General features: G+C 42.5%; 1 protein-coding gene across 6 annotated transcripts in view; it reads right to left on the bottom strand.

Annotated features, from left to right (window-relative positions):
• The window catches only part of SEMA3C (semaphorin 3C), a 221838-nt gene that overhangs the window by 72698 nt on the left and 121944 nt on the right, over window positions 1-27196 (bottom strand). For all 6 annotated transcript variants that reach the window (XM_053256864.1, XM_053256862.1, XM_053256863.1 and 3 more), the window contains 3 exons: window positions 23955-24017; window positions 13987-14106; window positions 7536-7626 (listed from right to left, as the gene is read on the bottom strand). In XM_053256864.1, coding sequence (XP_053112839.1) covers window positions 7536-7626; window positions 13987-14106; window positions 23955-24017 — 274 coding nt within the window. The remainder of the gene's footprint in view (window positions 1-7535; window positions 7627-13986; window positions 14107-23954; window positions 24018-27196) is intronic.

Genomic DNA, 27196 nt, shown 5'->3' with positions numbered 1-27196 from the left:
CTTAAGGTCTCTCAGTCTGGTAAGTATACCTTACTTCCAACTGAGGGTTCATTCCAAGGTTTGGGTTAGGAATCAGAACTGCGGATGGGTCTGGGAACTGTGGTTCTGATAATTTGATTGTCATGGGGGGCAAACCTGAGGTGAGTTTCCCGTGACATCTGAAGGAGGCCGAAGTGAATTTGCAAACTCTCGTTAAGAGGGAACCAGGATAGTGATGATCACAGTTGGAGTTGGTGCTGATAGCACTAAACTACAATTAACCCAACAAGAGAAGGAAGGGGAGAATTTACTCTGGAAAACAGAGAGTGAGGGGACTGAGAGCAGGTGCGTAGTTAGGGGAGAGGGGGCCCGTATTCACCCCTCTCCCCAGTTGCCCCTTGGAGTGAGGGAGATGATGAAGAAAATAGGGAGGGGTGGAGCTGGTGGGCCCTCAGGAGCTGAGGGGGTGGGGTCCTGTGAATCCATCCACTCAATTATAGCTATGCCCCTGACTGAGAGAAGTTGTTCATGATCCTGAGTATGGTTCCTGATCGTAAACCATGGTTTGTTGGATTGCAGTATTAATTTGGCCACAGGTCTAGATGGACTTATGGAACACATTCTCTCTCAGTCCCAGTGGGTCTCCCATACAGTCTGGGAATAATACTACTGACCTACAAGGTAAGGATTAATGAAACAGGCTTTGAAGAATCAAACCTATAAATCCTAAGTATTCTTTATAACCTTTCTATCACAACTTCAACATCGTTTACTGTCTTTACAGCATTGCTTTAACAGCTCGGGTTTATGGTTCTCACAAAGCTTGTGTTTATGCCTATTTTTTTTGGGGGGGGGACCTGAGTCTGGAAAGGGACTGTGCTAATCCCATTGCATACCAGCTTTATTAGTTATGTCTTAAGCATTCCTAGAGCCTACTTGTCTAATCAGGTACCAAATATTATCTGTCAACTCCACTTCCTTTCAGCTTAATTCTTAAATTCCCCCAAACAATTTGTCTTATTGAGTGCAGTTCACATTGTTTGGCATTGTTTCTATATGGCAAATAATGTATGTCTGTTTTGTAAAATCCTAAAATCATTTGCTAGAGCAATAACTAGTTTACCTTAACTGCCAAAAGGAAAGGGGAAAAAATTACAAACAAATATTCTGAGCCATGGCTTTACATTTGCGTTGGCAAATCATAGTTATGGTTTGTGTCAGTGCACATATTGCTCTAAGCCAATGGATAATGTTCTATCTATCTATCAAATTTATATACCACCCCAAACTTACATCTCTGGGTGGTTTACAACATAAAACAAGTTAACATACATAAATATAAAACAAGTTAACACACAAAAATAAAAACCTTAAAACAATTTAACACATTGTTAAATTAAAAAGCTTGGGTGAAAAGCTAAGTATATAAGGACTTTTTAAAAGTTGTCAGAGATGGGGAGGTTCTTATTAGGGGTGTGCAAACTGGCTCGATGTTGAGCCAGTTCGACATCGAGCCAGTTTGGTTGGACGGTTCGGGGTCAAACCAAACTACCCCCTGTTTGGTCCGACCCCAGTCCACAAACACCCAGACTGTTCGGGGGTTCACCGGCTTTTTTGTTTGTTTGTTTGTTTTCTTCAGAAATTTTTTTTAAGGTACTTACCCCCTCCAGGGGAGTTGTTGGAGGTGGTGGTGGTGGGTGTCCATGGAGTTTTCCCTCCCCCTGCCAGCCTCAATGCAGCCCAAACTGGCCAGTTTGGCCAGATCTTCGGTCCCTCAATTTGTTGGCCATTTTGGAGGCCACTGCACCTGCGCAATTGGCCTCTGAGAGGCCTGGCATGACTCAGGCCTTTCAGAAGCCAATTGTGCAGGTGTGGCAGCCTCCAAAATGGCTGCCACACTGAGGAGGAAGGCCCGAATGGGCTGAAGAGCAGGCCGAACGAGCCGGTTTGGGCTGCATTGAGGCCACCGGGGGAAGGGGGAACCTCTGCTGACACAAACACACACACCACCTCCAACAACTCCCCTCTCCTGAAGATGTTGACATGGAGAAATAGATTTGGGTGTCATCAGTATATTGATAACACCCTGCACAGAATCTCTTGAAGCTCAGTGGTTTCATGTAGATGTTAAAAAAAACATTGAAGACAGTACAGAGCCAGGGGTGTAACGATGGGGGGGCAGGCAGGGCACGTGCCCTGGGTGCCACTCTGGTGGGTCACGTGGGGGCCCCCCACAAAGTGGCATGCCCCCGACCCCCCCCCCCCGGATTGCGCGGCGGTGGCGGGTGGTGGCGGGCAGCAGCGGGAGTGAGCGCGGCGGTGGCAGGCGGCGGTGGATCGCCCAGTGCGGCGGTGGCGGGCGGCAGCGGATCGCCCAGTGCAGCGGTGGCGGTGGCGGCGGATCGCCCAGTGCGGCGGTGGCGAGTGGTGGAGGATCGCCCAGTGCGGCGGTGGCGGGTGGCAGCAGCGGATCAAGTGCAGCAGAGCGATGCAGAGGCCTGCAGTCTGGCCCGGCGTCGCTTCCCAACTGCACAGGTGCGCCTGTGCAGTTCATAGAATGAACTGCGCAGGCGCGCCTCACAGTTGGGAAGCGACGCTGGGCCAGAAGGCAGGCCTCAGCATTGCTCTGCTGAACTCGATCCGCTGCTGCCGCCCGCCACCACTGCACTGGGCGACCCGCCGCCACCGCCGCACTGGGCGATGATCCGCCGCCGCCCGCCGCCACCACGCTCACTCCCGCCGCCACCCGCCGCCGCGCTCACTCCCGCCACCGCCGCGCTCACTCGGGGCGGGGGGTGCACTCAGGTATGGGGGGGCAGGGGGCACAATTTCAGGGGCAGAGCTTGCCCTTGGTGCCGTTTCCCCCCAGTACGCCACTGTACGGAGCCCTGAGGGATGCCATTGTATATTGACAATGAAAGGGAAAAAGAATAGACTTCAGAGTGGGGAGGAAGTAGTATGTTATTGTTGTTTGCAAGAAGCCAGCATTTTCTCTGGACTGCACTGACATATATAAGAAGCGTAAGCTTAGTTGTCAGAAATAAATATTTTTTGTATAAAAGAACATATCAAATATTATATTGGATTTATGACAAGTTAAAAGATGCTAAGGTATCCAAACTATGAATCACACTTCATAGTTATTGCATTTTATTATTTATTGCATTTGTACACTGCCCCAAACTTTCGTCTCTGGGCAGTTAACAGTAGCATAAAACAAGTTAAAAACATATACAAAAACATTAAACAATTTAAAAATAAACCAGAGATTAAAACCTAAAATAAAAGCTAAAAGCTAAATAAAAAGCTACCATTTGGGGTTGTGACTGATTTTAGTGTAATTTGCATAATGTATCCTGCTTCAAGGATATTGAGAATAAATGCAAACTTGAAGAATTTGATTTTGGAGGTTTCACTGAATTTTATTTTTGTTTTTTACTTGTGATCCCTCCCCACAAGTTCATCATTACATAAATGTGCTTGTTTCAGAACTCTATAGAAAACTGAAAGCTGACCCTCCGGAGCATCCCTTATTTTTAAAAATGTTCATCTGACAACCTTGGCGCAGAAGTCAAGCAAACAATCTTCCTCCTGCTGTGAAAGGCCTGTTGCTTTTGGTGAGAGCAGAAGGCTAGTATTCCAAGCCATGTTCTGCTGAAATCACAGAGCTAAACCATCTCTGCAATTTGTTTCCAGTTGCTCCAGAGTACAAAACAGTGTGCTGCCGAAGTGAATAGCTTTCTTCCCTTTGTTTGTGAAAATCCCAAGTCAGTCTGAGAAACCTGGAATACGGCTGCTTTCCCCCTTGGCTAGAAATGCAAGTCAGGCATGCCGTGCTGCTGGCTTAGTGATAGCGGGATTCGATACAGAGTCACGGTCCAAAGGTTTTGAATCAAAGGTCCCTCCGAAGAAGGTGCAAAGTGCACAGCACTTGAATCCCTAGGAAAGAAAATGGCTGCCAGCACATTCAGGAACACACACTGGCTAAGTGGCCAGAGTGTGTAGGCAGGTTGCTTTCCAGCTGTGAGGCTGGCAGAGTCCTGAAGATAGCGAGCTGCCTGTGAATAGGCAGAAGGCAGAAATTTTATTAAAAAATTGAGCACACTACTAATAAATTCACGGCAATGTTCAACTCACATCATATTTCTTAGCTTTCCTTTCATTACAGAACAAAATTCCTTGCATTTCTTACTTGGGAAACTGGGGAGGAGCACACAGCTCCATTGTACTGTGAGCTTGTGTTGTAACAGACTGACAGATCACGGAGCCTTTTATCAGCTGCCCTGCACTCTTTGGGCACGTTAATGTAAAATGCAACCTTAATTTTAAAAAGAAAAGAAAAGAGAAGACCTGATTCCTATGAACATCAAGTGAACTCAAATTGCATATTCAATTTAAAATTAACTGGGACTCTGGACGCTTTCCAGACTAGCTGCTGGAACAGCACCAAAAGGCCTCCGTTCGGGCAAGTCGCATTCGGAACGTAAATAGCAGGGGGAGCAGTCTCGCAGCAACTAACAACCTGAAAAAACAGCAACTTTTTCACACCGGATATACAACATCCTTGCTCTATGTCACAGCGATTAAATGCACAACAAGGCATTGAAAATTTGAACAGCACCTTGCTGTCTGCATAGGGACTGCAGTGTCATGATGCAGAAAGTGTGGAAACACACTTCCCTGATATGTCCTGACCCCATTGTAGGGTCTAGTCTGGAAAGCATCTCTGTGTTACTTTCCCAGTGCAGGTATAGATTAGCTCAGCAAAGCTAAAAAGATGACATTATTACCAGTGAGTACTGTTGTAAAGGAGTCATTCACTTTTTGTCTTTCATATGTTTGGACTCAGCATAAAAGTTGAAGTTTTTAAAACGGAGATTTGGAGCAGATGTAGAGTGGTAATGCAGATGAATGTCCCTCTCATATGATTAAAGGACACCCTGGCAATTGTGACAGTATGTCCTGTACTGCAGTGATGTCAGGACAGGCATGCTCTCAGGGTGTCTCTGTCCTGCTCATGTGGAAGGTTTATCTGAACCAGTTCAGATATGTTCTCCTCCCCTCACCCCATTGTCCTCCTGGAGAAGTTTCTTGGAATGTGCTGAGAAATTTCTTTAATCCTTCCTTCATTGCCCTGATGTGCTGCTCTGCCGTATGTCAAGGTACTGAGAGAGAAAGAAAAAACCCTTTCTCCTCCACATGAACCTATTGCCACCTCTGAGCTAAGCGGGGAAAGGGGTGTGTTTTAGGATACTGGGGAACTGGCAGGCTAGCCTAATCTGTTCTGAGGATAACACAAGAGAGCCCATATATGCTTTCCTGAGATCTCTTTTCTGACAGATCAGAAACAAATGTAGAATTTGGAATGGAGAGGAACATCAGAATAACCCCTCATGCATTATACAGGAGGACCTTGATATTCAGGGGAATTCCTTTCCCGGCTGCCACCGCAGATATGGAAACTGTGAATATAGTGTCATTGGGGCAGTGGGATCATGGCAGTTAGGTTCCTGGTCATCGGGAAAATGATCAAAGATGATAGAAAACCAGCTGAATTTGTGTGGGGGAATGTGGGGGGGAGGAGCTCCCTATCATGCTTTGCTGGTCCCTTGAGTTGTGCTGTGCCCTGAAAATCACCAAAAAACAAACAAACAAAAAAATCACCTCTAAATTGACTGAAAATGGGCCAAAAATAGCCTCCCCCCATTTTAAAAAAAATAACAGCCATTTTGAGGCTCTGAAACACAAAATGGTGGCCAGAAATGAGCTCCTTGGTCATTTCCAGCCATCCTGACCCACAGATATACAAGGCTGACATTTCCTCCTGTTTTCCCCCCACATATGCCCATGTTGGGTGTCTTTTGCCCAGCTGTGGATAAGTGAATCTGTGGATTTCAAGGTCCTCCTGTATTTACTACTACGAATGCTGCTACAATATTTATATACTGCTCGTCAACCAAAATTCTCAAAGTGGTTTACATTATATATATATATATATATATATATATATATATATATATATATATATAAATAAATAAATAAAATGGTCCCCTATCCCCAAAGGGCTCACAATCTAGAAATAAACATAAGGCAGATACCAGCAACAGCCACTGGAGAGATATTGTGCTGGGGCTGGATAGGGCCACTTGCTCTTCCCCTGCCAAATATAAGAGAATCACCACTTTGAAATATGCCCCTTTGCTTAGTTCGCAGGGGTGACATTTAGAGGCTATTCCCACGACCATCCGAAATTGGGCTAGGGGAATCTAGCCCGATTTCAGATGATCATGGGAGCCACTGGGCTCGCAGCTGAGCCCGGTTGCCTCCTGGCGGTTTACTCACCTAAGTACCCCTCCCCACCTAAGTACCCCTCCCCGCGCCATGGCTACTCATGACTAGACCCCTGGAGGGGAGGCAAAAAACTGCCTCCCAGCTCTGGGGGTTTCTCCAGTATGCCCTGCATGCTCGCGCAGGGCATACTGGAGGTTCCGGGGACCATGCGGCCCCCAAACTCCCCAGCCCCCACCGGCTCTGTCACGGAGCTGGAAATCATGTGGGTGGCCGATCCGGCTGCCCAGGGCTCTCGGCCTGCTCGTGTGCGGGGAGAGCTGGTTAAGCCTGCTCTCCCTGCTTAGCTCCCCAAACTGGGTCTCATTGATCATGAGACCCAGCTCTTTCTGTTGCAACCATGAGAGTTTAAAATGGTTCTTACTTATAATTTTGGTGATTTTCCAGAGGGGAAATCTTATAAGCTGAAAAAGCACATTATGGAAATACTAGCAGTAATATTACTTCTCCAGTCTCAGCTCCTAAAAAGCTTACCATTATAAGAATTTAATACATTTCAAAATGCATTAGCATAATTCCCACAACTTTATTCTTTCAAAAATATAAAGGGACTTTAGTTTAAAGCTAAGTACATTCTTGTTTATCAACACTGACATGACTGCAATAGAGCAACATTAACTTGCCCTTTGTGTCATTATAGATGCTTGCTCATTTTTCCATTGTTGAACTACACATAAATTTGTTGCATTTATACAAAGACAGCCTGTAACTTTATTAAGATGTTCTTTTCTGCTGAAGTTCTTGGACATAAAGCTATCATATAAATTACACTTTGCTCTTGTATCGTTTCTAATAAGCCCTATTACCCTATTTCATGAGTGCTGTATTTTACATTAAACAGCCTCTCCACAACAAATGTTTCATGAATTCCACTAAAGATCCTAGAGGCCTACATGCCAACTTTCCTGAGACCCTAAGAGGATTTCCATCACATTTCCTGAACTTCACAGTCTTTTTTTTTTTTAACAAGGACAAGCCTAGAAAAATGGAAACATATTCCAGGAAGAGCCCTCAATTCCTGCCTCAAATAAGGGAAGTCCAATTCCCTTAACTGATGCAGGATGCACTAGAACTAAACCATAACTGACAGATAACTTTTTCCAATTTCGTCTCCTACCCTGTGGTTCAATTTGTTTACAACACCCTATCATTTTGCTCTCAGCACCTAATGATTTAAGCTTCTAGAAACCCTGGTTGTTTTCACTTACTGATCATAACAGAGACGGTATTCACGTTAGGGTTGAAAGAGCAGCGTCCCTTTCCAGATTCACATTTGGAATCGATCTTGAAAACTTGCTCCTGTAACACAGAAATAACATGGTCTGTAGAAACACTTGAAAGTGAATTGTAATGTGCTTGGTTTAAATGGTGCTTCATGTAAAAAATGATCAAAAATTAACTGGGGGTTTGTCTTACTAACTGCAACAGCACTCTTTTACTCTGCATAAACAACAATAAATCTTGTGGCAGCCTAAAAACTAACACATTTATTGGTGCATGTGGTATCCTGAAATTTGTCCTTATCTTGTAAGCTCATCACCAACTTTCTAGTTCAGTGTCAACTATCCAGAAGAAAAGCTTGAAGAGCATTTTCCTCACTTAAATTTGGAGCGAGAAAGGAAAGATATTTTTCTCCCCTACCCAAAAAAATGGTAATTAAAGAGATAGATTATTGGGTTTGGTAGGGGGAGTTTATTAAAATGAAGGAGGGACTCTTCAAATGCTAAGGAAGGATCTGCACTCCTGGCAATGCAGCCTACTTTAAAACGTAAGTACACTTTCAAACTGCCTGCTTTAATTGTCATTTTTGCTAAGGTCAGTTGTAAACCACCCAGAGATGGAAGTTTGGGGTGGTGTATAAATATGATAGATAGATAGATAGATAGATAGATAGATAGATAGATAGATAGATAGATAGATATGTTTGGTGCTTGGTTATATTGATTATTTATTACATCACATATTGCTGAGATGTTAAATTTCCACAGGAAAAAAAGGCTTCAAATTCCCTAAAAACTACAGGATAAGTCTCCTGAGGGCTTCAATGATAGGGAAGGAAGTTCGCTGCCAGGAGCTACTGTGTTTTCTGCTGTTGTGCAGAAAAGGATGGAAAGGAAGCATAATTAACAAATACTGCTGCTGCAGCTACCACCATCATTACTGCTACTTCTACTACTAAAAATAATAATGTTATTAATGTCATAATCAAATGACTAGAACAGGTTAGACACTCAAAGGCTCATGCTAGCACTGTGCTGATGCAACAGTGCTAACATCCAGACAAAGACTGAACCATTGACAAGGTGGGGAGGGCAATTTTCTACAATCTCCTCTTCCCTCTGAAGCTCACTGTGACTTCTGAAAATGTTTCCTGAGGGATGCGCAACCTTCAGGGATATATTTTTGGGAGTCCTAGTCAGCTACAGAGGGGAAGGGAGGATTTACAAGAAGGTTGGGATCAACAACCCCAAGATTGGGGGCCACTACATGCATACTTCATTAGTCTGGGTGTTGGTCAATGTATGTAGCAAGAAGAAAACTGAATCTAATGTAAAATCAATAACAACAAAAAAGCACCAGTTAGCCACCAATTTGCTGTTAAGTTAACAGCCATGGAAAATAAGGAGGTCTTAACCTGGCATCCCAATGAATCTTGGTGCCTGCCAAACATGACAGATAAGAGCATGCTATAAAAGAGATGCTGCCACTGAAAAACTCTTCTCCTCATCACAGTTGTATGATGGGTTTGTGTAACAGGAAAACAGAATAAGGTCTAACCCACTTTAAGCCAAGGCTGGGATGTTAAGTGTTTGGTTGCAGTCATCTTCAGGGTAATGCTTTATAGCCTCTAGAACATGCTTGGCCACAAACAGCAATTCTTTTTTAAAAAAGAAATTCACCTGCATAAACAGCCTTTCTCCTATGAAAAATGATTGTGCCTTAAAGTTAGATTAGAAAAGGTATCACTTGCTGGTACCCAGTGCAATTTCTTGTACTAGAAATGCTAAAAATAAATCCACTCTGCTCTGCTAATTAGGCATATAGGCAACACTGCAATAGGTACGGGGGGTGAGGGAGGGAAGTGCACGTTAAATCCTTACACTGGAAGCAGCTTTGCTATTGTTGGCCTGTACAGTAACAGCAATGAAAGTGCAAAGCCTGCAGTCAAGTGTCTAACAGATTCCAGACGTCTGAGACAGCAGTTTATTTAATCAATGGATCACAGGCATGTGGCTAAGAGACAGGCTTGCTTGCAGAACAGGCTTACTTGCTGAAGCCAGGTCCAGTGTGCTAAAGATGTGTATCTTTATTTTTCAGTTTCAGAACTCCACTTTTTTTTTTTTTGGCCTCTTTTTGAAGTCTAGAATTTATTTTACTGTAAATTCATGATGTAATATTTCGGTCAACAAAGCGACAACATTAATCATTTCTGCTCAGGCTAAATGTAGCATAAAGAAGACTGCTTTAAGAATGGGCCACACTCTGGCTCCGTTCTAACCAGAGACAAGATTTTTCACAGTGATAGTTTGAGAAAGGGGTGAACATATTGACAGGTGTCAGGGGAAAGGGAACGTGCCCATTTTACAAGACAACTGGTCCAACATTCTTTATCATGCTGCACTATGGGGTGACAGAGATGATCAAACTACCAACGTGTATCATGGAAGGTTTGGAAGCATTTGTCTGGTTGCCTCTGTGATATGGATGTGTTTCCTCTGTTCCATATGCTGAGGACAATGTCTTTAGCTTTATTTGCCTTCAGTGAGACCCTCCCCTGTTGTCTTCCTGAGTACAATCCCAGGAGGCAGAGCTGGTATTAAAATGTTTCTCCCAGAGCTGGCTCCAGGGGCGTAACAAGGCTGGAGTGGGCCCAGAAACAAAATTTTAAAATGGGCCCCTCGCTGATACACACACACACTTCACAATATACAGTCATGTGACTTGTCTCTGGGGGCCCCCTTGAGGCGTGGGGGCCCCCAGGCAGCCGCCTCCCCTTGCCTAATAGTAGTTACGCCCCTGGCTGGCTCAATATACATGGGTACAACAGCTCATTTCTGCCACGCCCTTCCTTCCTTTTGTCCCTCACCTTCCCCTCCCTCCTGCTCTCACATCCTCCTCCAGCAACCCTTAAGCACAAGGTGGAGGCAGCAAGCAATAAAAGGGTACGTTGCTGGAGGAGTATGCCAACAGAAGGCAGCGACACTTCTGTGCTGGATGCCTCCAGCTCACCTCTGTCCATCAGATGCAAGCTGGAGAGGCATGTGGCTCCCTCCTCCTTGCCCCCTCCTCCCTTCATCAATACTCCCCTTCCTTGCATGCTCCCTCTAGCTCATGTCCGTCCATCAGATGTGAGCTGGAGGCAGCAAGCAAGGAAGTGCACGTTGCTCCCTCCTTACTATTCAAGTCTGTACCTTGCCTGCCTGAGGCAGGGAATGGATGGACAAAAGCAGAGCAGGGCATACAAGGCAGGAAGTCTGCTTTCCCATGGAGCAGCATATGGGCAATGATGGTGTGACTAAGTCTGCTGCGGGGGGGATGGGGATGGCACACTCTGCCATCCCCAAAATGGCCTCTCAAATCCATTGCCTGGACTGACTAACTCATTTTGCCTCATAAGGGAGTCATCCCATTTTCTCCCCATCCTTGGCTCCCCTTACTTGGTTATTCCTGCTGAACCACCTCAACACTTTTCACTGGTGGCCAGCGAATATACTGCTACATCTTGTGGTAGCCATGGAAGAGGAAATAGAAGAGAAAACAGGCAGAGAGGAAGAGGAATTTCAAACCATAGACTTGGGCTAAACTGCTGCCACCCAAAGAGTTGGGCTAACTAGAGTGGTGCCAATGGCTTTGGGGTACTGCTGACCAGACAGAGATGGGTAAGCAGTGGGAGGTTATGAATGTGATGTTCCCCAGATTCACCATCTTAAGGACTCACATTACCCTGCTGCAAGGTGAAAGATCAAATATTGTATGAACATGTGTGTTGTCCCCCAGATCTAATTTAAGTGCATCCAATCAGTGAGCAATACACTTGCTCTTTTATATTTACCACTGTATAATAGCCAGCATTTCACCAAGTCTGGGAAATGCGTATAGGAAAGATTTTTAGTATATATTTATATTCAGTCAGTACAGTAAAGCTAAATGTCGGCAAACTAGTGCAAGAATTTAGAACCATCTAAATTCCAAAACATCTGGAATTTAGAAAGGAGTCTTAAAACTGCTACTGGATGGTAACTGCTTCTGTGTAGACATACTTCTGAGAAGATAAATGCTAACAGTTGTTCAGAAACAGCACTACTGATTTAGTGCACGTTTATTTATTTATTGTTCAATTTTTATACCACCTTTCATAATGCATCTCAAGGTTACAACAAAAGTTACAATACAATAAAACTCCATGAAAGTAACATTTAAAACCTTAAAATCAATCAAACATTAAAACTGTACTACAACAACAACAAAAATTAGAAACAAATGCAAGAAAGCTGGGAAACCTGGAGCCTCTAGTAGTGATGTGGTGCAAATATGTTCAACATCAAAAGTGTTTGACTGTTGGGGTCAAACCAAACTCCCACCCCCAGCCATTTGGGGGATTCACGGATCTTCTTAAAAATTTAATATTTCTTTTTTTAGGAAATGCAAAGGCTGATTGCACAGGCACAGCGGCCTGCAAAATGGCTGCCGTGCTGGAGGTGGAAGGCCCAAAAGGGCCAAAGAACTGGCCAAATGGGCTGGTTTGGGAAGTAAGGTGGCCGGTGGGGGCGGGGGAACCCCCACGGGGGCTTCCCACCACCTAGACCAGGTCCCCCGAAGGGGATAAGTTCTAAAAAGATAAAAATTAGAATTTTTAAAAAATCGTTACCTCCCCTGCCGAACCAAACCAAACTGGGGGGAGGAGTTTTGAGGGTGTGTCAGACCGAACTGGCCCGGTCTGGTTCAGGTCCAGGTTAGCAACCCATGGGGGTTGGGACCCTCTGTGCACTAGGCCATCACTAATTCTGGGCCATCCCAGCACCCCACAAGTGGCTTTAAGGTTTTTCTCCATAGGGAAGAATGGAGGTTTCAGCAGCCCCATAACTGCACTTGGGGGGTGCTGGGGTGGCCCAGTGCGAGGGTGCCAACCACCCCCATGGGTTGATAACCCATGGGGTACTGGGTTTTGTTGTTTCTGAAGTGTTCTGAGTGTAGATTCTTTGGTAGCACATAAGATTTTCAATGACAAACCATGAATCCACTCTCATTGCTAACCTTAGGACACATAAACTTCACAAATCACTTAAAAATCAGCCCTTTGCCCAATTCCTTTGAAATAATTCTGATAGCTTCCTTGCCCTCCTTGGGCACTACCACCCACCACACTCTGCTCTTGGACACCCCTTTCCCCTCGACATGAAGCTATACATTTGCTGACACCTCCATGCTTCTTTATGGAGAAAAACCTTAAAGTCGCATAAACTAGAAAAAATCACTTAAAAATCAGCCTTTTGCCCAATTCCTTTCAAATAATACTGATAGCTTCCTTGCCCACCTTGGGAACTACCACCCACCACACTCCACTCTAGGACACCCCTTTCTCCCCAAAGTGAAGCTATACATTTGCTGCAATTCTCATTATTCGCTATGCAGAATTCAAAAATAATTTTAAAATTCACCAATAATCAGAGGAGTGTCCGATTGCCTTGGAAATTTGTGGGTGGTAGGCACATCCACATGTCTACCATCCACCCCACTTTTGGGGCCCTAGGTGCTACACAATAGGGGATATGGACTGGTTCGGGTCCCATTATACCCTATGAGAAAAATAATTAAAAATATTTCAAATATTCATAAAAAATCATAGGGGTGTCCGATTGCTTCAGGGTTTGCATGGTTGTTGGCAACCATGGGTGCTCCACAATAGGGAATAATGAGCTGGTTCAAGTCCCATTATACCCTATGAAAGAAAAATAAAAATAAAATTCAAAAATTCATTAAAAAATCGTACAATTTTCTGATTTTGGGGTTTGGGTGGCAGGTACCCATACGTGCCAGATACCACCCTACCTATTTTTGATGTCTGAACCAGTCTGAACTGGTTAGAAACAGTTCGAATTTGAACCGAAGCAGGGGAGGTTCGAGCAAAACCAAAATCGAACCACTCCCTCCTGGTTCGAACCTGGTTTGAATTCAAACCAAACTGGGCAAACCGGTTTTGTGCACATTCCTAAGGGCCTCCACAGCCCCTGTCCCCCCAAAATCCTCTTTGGTCTGTCCCAGGTGGTGTGGTCACCCAACTGAGCATGATGATGCTTAATTTGCAGGGGAGAAGGGCCTCCAAAGGCCTTTAGGTCCAGGCTCCAAAATTACCTAGGTGCACCTCTGTATCTAGGAGCTTCTTCATAAAAAAAAAAAGCATTAAGGCCAAGGCAGGTCACCCTTTCCTCACAGTGCATGAGGTTGCTCTCTCTCACTTAGTTCTGTAACTGTAATTCTTTATATCCTTGTTCAGAATTAAGCACATTAATATGCCAAGGACAAGTCCAGGGTAAGGGTTTTTAAAATATTGGGTGAACATGGCTGCAGCTGTGTCTGGAATCGTTCTGATGTACACCATTATACTGACCTTTCACAAAGCAAAACCCTCACCAAAGCTTGTTGGATTAAAACACTTACCTCAGATCTGCGCCCTCTATTGAGGTATGCACATACAGGGCTGAATGCTCCACTACCACAAACATATAGATGAGTGCGGTTGAAGGTCTGTATCACACGGACAAAATTACCACAGCCGTGCTGCAGGGAGAAAATAAGGTGATAAGTGGATCTATGTTTGTAAGGGCACAATTTTTAACATAAATAAGTAAAATAAACTTACAAATCCTTCCCGGCACTCAAGCTCTGCATTACTACCTGCTTCTCAGTTCAGTAGTCTAAAGGACCAAACATCCTAAGGAAGTTTGTGTGTCACTTTCTAAATTTTTGGACTTGTGGTATAATTTTCATGAAGTCTGACCATTATAATTGATTTAGCCAGGGATGGATTCTCTGCTAGGCTCTTATCATGCGGTGTGGCTATGAAGCCCTTGAACAACAAGACTTGTACATTATGAGAAGAACCATTATAGTCAAAAAGTAGAGTACAACTATTGTAAATAATTACTTACAATAATTATGATATCCTCTAAAGAAAATCCTTCATCAGCCTTTACCTTCCTATTCTCAGCATTGCCCTCGTTTTAAGGGTAAAGGCAGTCAACAAAATGTTCATAGCTCCTTTCTTGTCTAGACAGCTTCTGCCAACAAAATGAAAGTCTGACATGCTCGGAGCTTAAGCCTCAGTGGACATGAAGCATTTAGCCATGCTTTCAACATGTGGCATAGTTTTCAAAGCCACACTCCTACAGAAAATGTAAACATGTGCTCTGGGCTGTTCTATGTTCTTCTTTTTCTAGCTCCTGCCATTCGTGCAACCTTTTGTTCAATTTACCCCTCTGGACATAGAGTAGTTCCTGCTGGTGCACTATACACACAGATGTTTCCTATCCAGATGTGATGTTATGGAAGACCTGGTTCTGCCTTCATGCACAGCACCCACTAAAGTTGTTGGGATTTGTGTGCAGATAAACTGTCACTGCATAACATCCCATTCCATATAACAGTCAATTTACTATGACATGTGTTTACATGACATAAAGGGGTGATTGGTGGTACTACACAGATTGCATGATACTTCTCCATTAGGAGCCCTGTTTGATGAGTGGTCAAAAGTATTTTATCCAATAGATTTTGGTGAACATTTCAGTGTACTGGCTTTGTTTTATAAAGCTCAGAAATGTTTGCACCACAAGAAAGCTGTGCATCTAAGGGTCCATGTCCATTCTGTTTCCAACACGTACCAGTCAGATCTGACTCCCTGATGCAAATTCCAAGAACAACTCAGTGTATTCCAAAGTGTTACGTGTATCAATTCCCTTTCCCAAGAAGTTTAAAACACAATACATGACAAGCTTTCAGCCAATCCAGACAGACTTAGATTCAGAGGGAATTACATATCAGATGACATCAGCCATATTGGTTTGGTTCCAAAGAACCACAGGTGGAGATTCACTGATGTGTATGGGCTTTCTTGCCCCCCCTTCACACTGCAGCCCCTTGCAACCCACAAAAAACTTCTCCTGAGGAGCAAGAGATCATACCAATGGCACAAGAAAGTGTGGAGAGTTGTATTTGGGGAAGTAGGAAATGGCAGAATTAGATCCCCCTTGGCATGAGCAGATATGCCTTCCCTTGGCACAAGAGGCTCTTTGGATCATCATGATAGACATGGGTGCCCAATGAGATGTGCATGTGTATGATGCACTTGCACAATTTCTCCTCTTCAAAGAATGGGAAGGGATTGTGTGACCTAAGCCTCTACATGAACAGTAGGGATGTGCACGGAACCGTGGTGGGGTGGTTCGAAGGCAGTGGGGGTGCCGCTTTAAGAGCGGGGGAGGGTGCACTTACCCCTCCCACCGCTTTCCCCTCGCCAACACCCTTTGTTTAGAAAGCTAATTGGGGTGGCAGTGTACCTCCCTGCCGCCCCATTGCCTCTATTGGTCGGATATTGCCAGAAGTCCCCAATGCACCTGCACGTGCTGGCGCATGTGCCGGTGCGGACTTCATATCCAGCCAGTGGGGCTGCAGGGAGGTATGCTGCCTCCCCAATTAGCTTTCTAAACAAAGCATGCCAGTAAGGGAGAAGTGGCACCCTCCCCCACCATTAAAGCGGCACCCCTGCCGCCTTTGAACCAGTGGAACCATGAAGGGTCTCCGAACCAGTTCCGTGCACATCCCTAATGAATGGGTGTCAAAATGGAGCACTAATGCTCCTATACCACTATGGAAGCAGGGCACCACTTGGTGTGTGGCAAATTCTGAATGTATGGAGGGGGTTACATCTGTATGAAGAGAACACATCGAAAAACATTTTGGTCACTTAACAGTTTATTTTTTTTAATCCATAGCCCAACCTGTATTAAGGGATTAGGTCCATACAATTAGAATGTATCCCAGGTACATTCCCATGTACCTACCCATGAATGTGCTCATCATATCACCAGCATCATGAAATATAAAGACATGCAAATACAGGCTACATGTCTGCTATGACTGACTGTCCATCAGTCAAGGTGTAAGCCCATGCAGCCAGTTCTCTCTCATCTCTGCAGTCTCCCTGACTGCTGAGACCCTCCTGTCCATTACATTCAAATGCAAGCAGGAGGCGGGGTGTCCACTGGACCCATAGATCTACATTACAAATGTGCTCAAAGTATAAAATATCATTATGCATTATTGCATGTAATCCTAAACACACTTGCCAGGAAGCAGGGACCTTTGAACACCATAAGATTTACTCCTGAGTAAGCATGCATCAGCTTGTGCTGTTATGTTTTCCATTCAAAAACACAGTCATAACATGAAGATCAGAATCAGTGTTGTGGGGCACATGTGCTTTAGTATCTGCAGCGGGTTTCAATGTGTGCTTTATCACTTTGGAGATTTTGCAGAAATCAGCTGGAAAACAGTTTTATTTCTAAATAATAGCTCTATCAAGGAAACATTTGACATTTATTGTGCTTTCATGCTCTCCTTTGGGCAACCTAATGCGAAAAGTTACACAACTTAATTTTCAGGCAGTCCCAGGTATGCGTAGGAGGGAACTGGTACCAAGCATCCCCTTTTCCCTTGCTCTCCAAGGCTCAGCTTGTTCTCTTTTGATGTGGTAAAGTCATCATGAAGTGTTTTTAACTTATTAATTTCAATTTACCTTACATGCTTAGGGGTGGTATTACATAAAACAGATTTCACAGAAACATTAGAATGCAACATCAAGTGGTAAATATCAGCTCTTCATTCCAGAAAAAAAAGTCTAGGGAAGATTTTGTGAACCAGCAAAGTAATCTTTTGAAAACTTTAGCACATTAAAAAGAAACACAGGCATTGGAACTTACTTCCTGAACTAAAATGTTTTTAGGTCCTTCCTATGATGCAGCAGGGAAATGACTTGACTAGCAAGCCAGAGGCCAAATCCCCACTGGTATGTTTCCCAGACTATGGGAAACACCTATATCAGGCAACAGCGATATAGGAAGATACTGAAAGGCATCATTTCATACTGCGTGGGAGGAGGCAATGGTAAGCCCCTCCTGTATTCTACCATAGACAACCACAGGACTCTGTGTTTGCCATGAGTTGACACCAACTTGACGGCACAACTTTACCTTTACCTTTACTTTACCTTTAACTTTATGACTATTAAACAAGTGATTTGGCTGCTTATGTAAATGTCAATACATTTTGTTTCCCTTAAAATATGACACAATCCCCTATGAGAAATCTGAGGGGCTGCTGAGGACCTTTCCTGCTGAGGTAGTGATGGAGTCATTGCATGATGAGGATCTCATGGAACTAGGTTAAGTGAATTATCTTCCCTCCATCTGTACTTTTTAACCTATCAGGAAATGTAATTAAACACTATAATCAATCATCATCATCATCATCTTGTTTACACAGTCAGACAGGTATTATTGACTGGTTTGTTTTTTCCAGACATCGAGTCCTTCCCAAGGACCTGCAATCCCAAGGAGCTGAATTTTGTTGTCAATTTTGTTGCTGTTATTATAGATATCGTCGCAGAATATAGGCTGTTCCCAGTAAAGCTGCTTTTTGTAATTGGCTGATGGTGATTTCTGTGGCCCCTATGGTGTTGAGGTGCTCTTCAAGGTCTTTTGGAATAGTACCTAGGGTGCCAATTACCACTGGGATTATTTTGGTCTTTTTCTGCCACAGCCTTATAATTTCAATTTGTAGATCTTTGTATTTTGTGATTTTTTTCTATTTCTTTTTCTTCTATTGTGCTATCCCCTGGTATTGCTATGTCGATTATTTTAACTTGTTTATCTTTCTTCTCAACTACAGTTATATCTGGTGTATTGTGTGGCAGATGTTTGTCTGTTTGTAGTGGGAAGTCCCATAATATTTTTTCATCTTCATTTTCTACCACTTTTTCAATTTTATGGTCCCATCCACTTTTGGCTACTGGTAGCTTGTATTTTTTGCACATGTTCCAGTGTATCATCCCTGCTACCTTGTCATGCCTTTGTTTGTAGTCAGTCTGTGCGATCTTTTGATAACAGCTGATTAGGTGGTCCACTGTTTCATCTGTTTCTTTACAAAGGCGGCACTTGCTGTTTGTTGTTGACTTTTCTACTTTTGCTCTTATTACATTTGTTCTTAGTGCCTGTTCTTGTGCAGCCATTATTAAACCCTCTGTTTCTTTCTTCAAGTTGCCATTCTTAAGCCATTGCAAGGTCTTGGTGATGTCTGATTTTCCACTTATATTGTGCAAATATTGACCATGCAGTGGCTTATTTTTCCATTTTTCTGCTCAGTTCTTGACTTGTTCTTTCTTGTAGGCCTGCTTTGTTTCATTGGTGTTGAATAGTTTCTTGTTATTGACCATTTTAAGTGCATCTTCTTCACTGTCCTTGATATATTCTTCAAGGCCTCTTTTCTCCTCCTCTACTGTTTGATGGACTTGCAGCATTCCTCTTCCCCCTGAGCTGCAAGGGAGGTAGAGCCTATCGACATCACTGCAGGGGTGCAGAGCATGATTGATGGTCATGATTTTCCTGATCTTACGATCTAGCATCTCTAGCTCTGCCTGGGTCCAGTCTATTATTCCTGCAGTGTATCTGATAACAGGTATATATAGCCCAGGTGTTTATGGCTTGTATGGTGTTCCCTCCATTGAGTTTGGACTTGAGGATTTTTCTAACTCTCCTGATGTATTCACTTCCAATTTTTCTTTTAACTTCAGTGTGTGCGATGTTATCCGCCTGGAGAATGCCCAAGTATTTGTAATGTTCTTTCTCTTCCAGGTTCTTGATCTTGCTTCCATTGGGCAGTTTGATTCCTTCTGTTTTTCTTATTTTTCCTCTGTTCATTATTAATGCAGCACACTTGTCTAGTCCAAACTCCATTGCTATATCGCTACTGAATATACGGACAGTGTTTAGCAGTGATTCGATTTCTGACCGGGACTTTCCATACAGCTTCAGACTGTCCATGTACAGCAGATGGTTTATTTTACTTGATGTTTTAGATGATTGGTATCCGAGGCCTGTTTTGTTTAGTATTTGTGAAAGTGGAGTCATGGCGATTACAAACAACAGAGGGGATAGGGAGTCCCCTTGGAAAATACCTCTTCTAATGCTAACCTGTCCAAGTGTCTCGCCGTTGATTGTTAACTGTGTAATCCACATGCTTATTGATTTTTAAAGAAATATCTCAATGTTTTTGCGGACACCAGTTGTTTCTAAACATTTTAGTATCCATGTGTGAGGCAATGAGTTGAAGGCTTTCTTGCAGTCGATGCATGCAACACTTAGATTGGTTTTTCTTCTCTTGAAATTTTCTAAAATCATTTTGTCAATCAGCAGCTGGTCTTTTGTGCTTCTGGTGTTCGGACAATTTCCTTTCTGTTCAACTGGAAGCTGTTTGTTAGTTAATAAGTGTTGCATTACTTCATCTGCTATTATTCCAGTTAATAATTTGAACATGGTTGGCAGGCAGGTTATCGGTCTGTAATTACTTGGAACTGCACTTTTTGCTGGGTCTTTCATTATGAGATGAGTTCTTCCAGTTGTTAGCCATTGTTCAATATCACCTCCTTGCAAAATGTGATTGAACTGTTTTGATAGTTGTTTATGAAGGCTTGTTAGGTGTTTAAGCCAAAAGCCATGCAGTTCATCGTCGCCTGAACAGTCCAATTTTTAATTTTCTTTGCTCTTTCACTTATTAATTCTGGTGTTTATTATTAGATCTTGCATTTGTTGGTTACATTTTTTGACCCCTTTCATCCAGCCTGCTTTTTTATTATAATCTATTGGATTGTCCCATAATTTCCCCAGAATTGCACTGTTTCTTCTTTATTTGGTGTTTCTACCTTTTTTGCAGTTTCTCCTTCTATGCTTTGGTAGAAACGTTTCTGATTTGACTGGAATTGGAGGTTCTGCCTGTGTTGTGTAATTCTGGCTTCATATCTGCTAATCTTCTTTGACACTGCTGTTATTTGCTGCTTTATTATTTCCAGGACTTCTCTAATTTTCCTTGAATCTAGGTGGTATTTTTGGATCAGATACTGTTTGGTGTTTTTATTCTTCAGCTTCTTGTCTTTCATATCTTTCAATTTACTAGCATCCGATCTAAACCAGGCGATTTTATTTTCTAATCTAATCTTCCATTTAGGTGACATACTACTTTCTTTTTTTTTTTACAGGTCCACTGATCTTATATCCAAGCTCTTGTGTTGTTATTGTTGCTGCACTGTACATTAATTGGTTTGTTTCTTGCAAATTATTGGTTGTTATTTCTACAAGTGCAGCATTGACATCTTTTAATGCCTGAGCAAGTTTTTTTTTGGCAACTGTTTTTAGAGCTGGAAGTCGAACCCTGGTGGTTGTTTGGTTCATGTGCTCAGGGTTTTTTTTGCTTCAGTTCTTGTTGCTTTTCTGTTAAATGGCATTTGGTTTTTGAGGTGAAGGCAAAGGGGAGGTTGCCTGGTTTTGATTTTGAAATAGTTCAGCAACAGTGACATCCTCTGTTTCCAACACCTTCTCCACCTGTGCCTGAGCAACTTCTTCAGTTGGTGGTAATTCTTCTTCCTATTATTTATTTATTTATTTATTTACACAGTCAGACAGGTGTTATTGACTGGTTTGTTTTAACCAGACATCAAGTCCTTCCCAAGGACCTGGGATGGCTGAATTTTATTATCAATGTTGTTGCTGTTATTATAGATATCGTCACAGCATATAGGCTGTTCCCGGTAAAGTTGCTTTTTGTAATTGGCCCCTATGGTGCTGAGGTGCTCTTCAAGTTGTTTTGGAATTGCACCTAGGGCACCAATTACCACTGGGATTATTTTGGTCTTTTTCTGCCACAGCCTTTCAATTTCAATTTGTAGATCTTTGTATTTTGTTATTTTTTTCTATTTCTTTTTCTTCTATTCTGCTATTGCCTGGTATTGCTATGTCGATTATTTTGACTTGTTTTCTTTCTTCTTGACTACAGTTGTTGTTGTTGTTGTTGTTGTTGTTATTTACATTTTATATCCCACTCTTCCTCCAAGGAGCCCAGAGCGGTGTACTACATACTTATGTTTCTCTCCACAACAACCCTGTGAAGTAGGTTAAGCTGAGGGAGAATTGACTGGCCCAGAGTCACTTAAGCTGAGGGAGAATTGACTGGCCCAGAGTCACCCAGCTAGTCTCATGGCTGAATGGGGATTTGAACTCAGTTCTCCCCAGTCCTAGTCCAGCACTCTAACCACTATACTACGCTGGCTCCTTTATAATAGAATATGGGGGGTGGGGGCACCTAATCCAATCCCCTGCTTCATGCAAAAAAGCAGGAGCATCCCTAACAGAAACTTGACCAGACTCTTCTTAAAGACTTGCAGTAAGGGAGAGCCCACCAATGTGCTGGGTGATTAGTTCCATTTTCAAACTGCTCTTACCATTGGGAAGCATCTCCTAATGTTCAACCACAGAAGTACAGATTTGGCAAGATGGATTTTTATGCTTTTAAATAAGTACCTAGCATCGCCTCCATTTATGAAGGGGTATAGCAAGGTTCAAGTGGGTGCTGGGACAGAAAGTGGACATTTATTTATTTATTGTTCAGTTTCTACACTACCTTTCATAAAACCAGGTGTTCTTCAGAGAAGCACAGGGAAGAGAGTGAAGACCAAGCTGTCCCTCAGCCTGTAGCCCCTCAGGGCCCAGAGACATTTGCTGCCCCCCCCACCCCATTCAACTGCAGCTATGCCCCTGAAATTATGTTTACTGGAAGTACAATAGAGCTTTATCCTAACTAGGTTTACTTAGGATTACAGCCATCTATTGTTTTCAATTTTGCACAGATTGCCTTTGATGATACATAGTACTCTGCTAGATCCAAATAAACAATTTTTAATATAAGAAGTGAATGTCATTTTGCATTGTGGAGATACTCAGCTTTGTATGTGTTATATATTTGATCATTATAGTCATCTTGGAAAGGAAACACTCCCTATGCTTCCATTTTTTACTCTAATTTAATTAAACAGAAATCACTTAAATCCATTACTGGTGACATCTTAATGGGAAATGCTCTATTATGCACCAGTAGATGCAATATGTTCTTCCCTTGAGAAATGTTGATTAAGATAAGATGAACTTGCAAAGTATGCTTGATGTATTCAGTTATATGCCTTTTAATTATATCTCCATGACCAACTGAAGTTATCACAACATGATACAATACTGTCATTAGTTAATTAAGATTACAAATTGGTCATTAAGATTACTATATAAAATACTGGCAAAAATAATGTAAGATATACCAATGCTTATACATTCCAAGAATGGACAGAGGACCACTTTCTGTGCTGCTGTATGGATGTATCCCATAATCCCTTTGCTCTGGAGCTGGAAAACTGGCCAGTTTGGCTAAAGAAGTGAACCCCTGACACCAATAAATGGTTAGTTTTTAGTCTTCTTACTTCAAGGTAACTTATTAACTATGTAAGTAACAATAACGTCAATATAAAACCATTTCATTACACAAACAGACAAAAGTAGTCTGCAGACATACTAAAACAACTGTAAGAGGATTAACTTAGCATTCAGCTAAGACCTTCAAATGTCTTCCCAAAGAAAAATGTTTCAGACAGTCATTGAAAAACAACATAAGAGATTGCTTGGCAGATCTCCTTGGCCAGGAAATGCCCTCACGAGGCCCAGCATTTTTGTCACCATCGTTTTAGCATCTGGAGGTCATAGCCCCTAAAGCAGGATCTCTGTTGGTTTACTGAAACCACATACTATTAATATTGTTACTGATATAATTTCTTAGTTGTCCTTCCAAGAAGTGCTCAAGGTGATGTACAAGTTATTAAAATCACTACAGTTAAATGAGCTGTTTGTTGGCTTGACCAAGAAAGTCTCAATTTGAGCATGGGTTTAGTAGGTAATTGGCTCACCAGATGGTTCTTTTGCCGGATTCACGTTTTAACTCCAATAATAGTAGTGCCACATTTACCTGCTTAAAGGAAGTTCTGCTCTTTTTCAGGCATCTGCTCAAAATGTTGCTTTATAGAACCAATAAAAGAGTCTTTATGATCAGCAGTAAGTGCTGTTGGAATGTACATGGATTTTTTTTCACCCATACAAAAGGCCACATATACTGTCTGGAAGTCCTTCCAGGCACTTACATTAGCATTAGCTCAGTAGTCTGCAGTATATTCTCCAGGAGATATGCAGAGCAAGATTATTAATGATATCCCTCACCAGAAACAAGGTAAGCGAGAAATAGGTTTTATTTTTTAAAAATTGAGTCATGAACATATGCAGTGTGCTCATTTTTCCAGATATCAGTGGAGAGATGCAGGCTGTGTAAACGTCTTGTTTATTTCAGAATTTTGCAGTATCATTTGGCCTGCAGGGTATTAAAAGAAAATATGCCTTTTCCGCATTGCTTTTGGCTGCACCCAAGGTGCTCCATCTCAGTGGCCACGGGCCAAATATTTAATTAAAATAATGGAAACAAATACTTACTGTAGGATCTTTGCCAGCCATTTTGCACTCTTCAACTTTGTTTGTTGATGCTGGCCAGAAAATCTATTTGGAAAGAAAAAAATATTAAAAATGGGTTACATATTCTTAAATGCATATTTACAGAAAAAAATCATAATTTCCACTTTGTTCATGCTACTACATTGCCTTCATGACATGCCTAAATTCACAAGGTCATTATTTTTGAAGATCTGTTTTGCTGGGGAAAATACTTTTCCCAAGTTTTTTCTCATTCAGTAGAGGCAATGTATTTATCTCCCACATTATTGGGTTAGTTCAGCATCAGCTGAAAAAAATGTGTCCCAAATATATCATTAAAGTACAAGCTGTTCCAAATGAGAGCATTCCAGAAAGCAGCACTTTAAAGATAATGGTGACATTTGTCATTTCAAATTGGTGTAGGCCATTGCAACCCTGTGCCATTATGCAGACATATTTTGGCAGAGGATGTATAAAAATTGTTAATCAGATTACAGCTAGGATTAAGGGTACCCAAGTGGTGTCACTGTGCCAGTTCTGTTCACACACACACAAACGTAAATTGTTCTGTGTAGGAGTGGGCAAACTCCTTCCCATTGGGGGGAAGGGGTGTGAGTTGAATATACCAGGAGGCGGCCCATATGGCCAATTTTTGCAGTTTTCCCTCTCATAAAATGGAAAGGAGGGAGAATAGTGTGTGAATCAAGCAATGGATGTTTCATCGAAATTCCATTTTGTTTGTGCCATAATATCCTCCTTGAATATTAACTTTGGCACATATTCGGGACACAACTCTATGTTTCAAGTAGCATAAAGACTGAAATGATAAGTTGTATAAGACTCACTACATTTATGCATGTATGCCTCACACCTTCCACCACAGATCAACTATCTTTAGCTGGGCAATTGTGCGATTCAGGCTACTGTCACTGAATTTTATTTTAGCAACTACTGGATGTGAAATTGGAGGGTTCTGCCCAGGTGATCTGCAGGGATTTCAAGGGAAATTAAAAAGAAATATTTAGAAGATCAATGATGTTTATCAGGATAACTGGGGTGGCTCATATGTAAGGTGGCTTTACATGATACACAGTAAAAATGGCTGCTGTGAACTGCTGGTTCCTGAGGAGTGAATGCTCCTGGCACAAGCTGCAAGTTGTAGGCCTGGTGTGTTGTGCAAACCTGCCAACGTTGGGTTGCTAAGCCACACATCCTTCCAACACCTGACATCTGTAACCAAGATTTTATTTGTTTGTTTGTTTGTTATTCTATGTAAACCGCTTTGGAAACTTTTGTTGAAAAGCGGTATATAAATATTTTGTTGTTGTTCTCGATGGAGAGAAGAGCAGCTCAGCAACTCAACCTTGTTGGGCTCACACAACATGTTGGGGCTGGAAATTGTGGCTCTCACCCAGAGTGTACACTTGCCAGGAACTGGTGGTTCACAGAAGCTGGATTTTCCAGGTGTTGTATGAAGCTAGCTGTGGATTGCACCAGACATAACCGAAAGTTGAACTAGGTAAAACATTTGTAGGAATATCAAACTGACAATTTCAAATTTCTGATGAGCAAATCTTTTGCCACATCTGTATTCTTCTGTCCAATGTTGTATGGAAAAGGTAAATCAAAGGAAATTAAAAACAATCTATCAGCTTGCAGAATCCTTTACGGTCTTCAGGGTACTCCCCCAAAAGCACAAAGTTGACACTCTCTTTCGTCCTGACCTGGAGGGCTGTTGTGAGAATAAAAGTGCAGGAGGAAGAACCACGTATGCTATGCCAAGCTTTATGGAACACCACAAATATAAAGTAGTCTCTGTGGTATTTCCCCCCCACAACTGGGAGGGGACAAACTGCAAATGTTGTGCAGATTGAAAGGGTGTGAGTTGGGCATTCTGCCACTTAGAGATATTCACAAAAAAATAAGTTGAGAGAAGGCATGGAAAATCTTGGACCTCCTCTTGCAAATGCCTAAGCCTCCTTAGGGAGGCTGACCGCCCACATTGACAATCTCTGCCCTTCCTCTGCGCTTTGGTTTTGTGAAGAATGGAACTGAAGCCAAAGAAGACTACTCAGAGTTGTTTTGTTTTTGTAATTGTTGTATGAAATATTTGCCTCTTAAAAAAAAAAAAAAAAACCCCACAAAGTAGTTCATTTGTTTAAAAAGTTCAGGTCAGTTCTGCAAAGTACTCAAATCTTACATAGCAGGCTGTTGAGCAAAGCTTTCCTTTTGGGTGCCAAAGCTGAGATGCAGGATATCTCATAAGAAAATATGCTCTGTTTGTTAAGTTTCCAGCTGAAGCTAGCCCAAAAAGATTAAGCTAATTTCTAGACAAACATCTCAGAAGAATTCTCATCCAATACACACCCTTTCAGAATAATATGAGGTTCCTCTAACTGTCTCCCTTTTAAGCAAATAAAAGGCAAACAGATCTGAGAGAAATAACCCCCGAAACTTCACAGGTTCATCCGAAGTGGTAAAGGCTTTGCACTTTAGCTCTACACATTATGTTCAAGACTTGTATATTCTTTATGCGGTGCTATTCACATGTTATGTTGAATACAGGTACAGCATACACACTCTATCTATATCCTGAATTGTTCCCTGAATTAGTGTGCCTGTATCCAGGTTGACTTTTAAACTGAATACAAGTACTGTCATTGACACAAAAAGCATATATGAACGTACAGACATCTGAACACAAGTTCAAAATAAGGCTATTTGCACGTAACACAGAACCACAGGTCCAGTGAACTCGCAGTTCTGCTCCCCCATCTGAATTCAGATGTAATGGATAACTCCTTTGCAGTCAGCAAGACTGCAGATAGGTGGGGGAACTGGCTGTGCAGGCTTCCTTCTTCCATGAAGCACAGCCCGCACAGTCAATCATGGTTAGAGTGGAGGGAGGAGCTTCTTCCCTCAACTCCGATTCCAGGGGACACAGCCTGTGGTTCCAAATTCAGACGTATTGTAGGCTGCATCCCACCTCGGGTTGCAATGACAAAACTTACTACAACCCAAAGATTCAATTGGAGTTACAAATCTGAAACCTCAGGTTCATCACCACACCGAACAGTATTTCCCATTCGGACATAACATCCGCGGTACCTTTGGCCCATCAACTGTAATTCCAGCCAGTGTGTGAATAATGCTCTTGTGTTGGAGAAATGCCCTCCAACTTTTATTCCTCACCCGCAATCTCTTTCTCTAGGAAGCCAGGGAACAACCATTACAAAACAGCTACA

Source organism: Hemicordylus capensis, chromosome 5 (assembly GCF_027244095.1).
Source record: "Hemicordylus capensis ecotype Gifberg chromosome 5, rHemCap1.1.pri, whole genome shotgun sequence".
NCBI classification, from domain to species: Eukaryota; Metazoa; Chordata; class Lepidosauria; order Squamata; family Cordylidae; genus Hemicordylus; species Hemicordylus capensis.
Note: the sequence above shows the minus strand (reverse complement) of the source record. Positions and strands in the feature narration are given on the sequence as shown.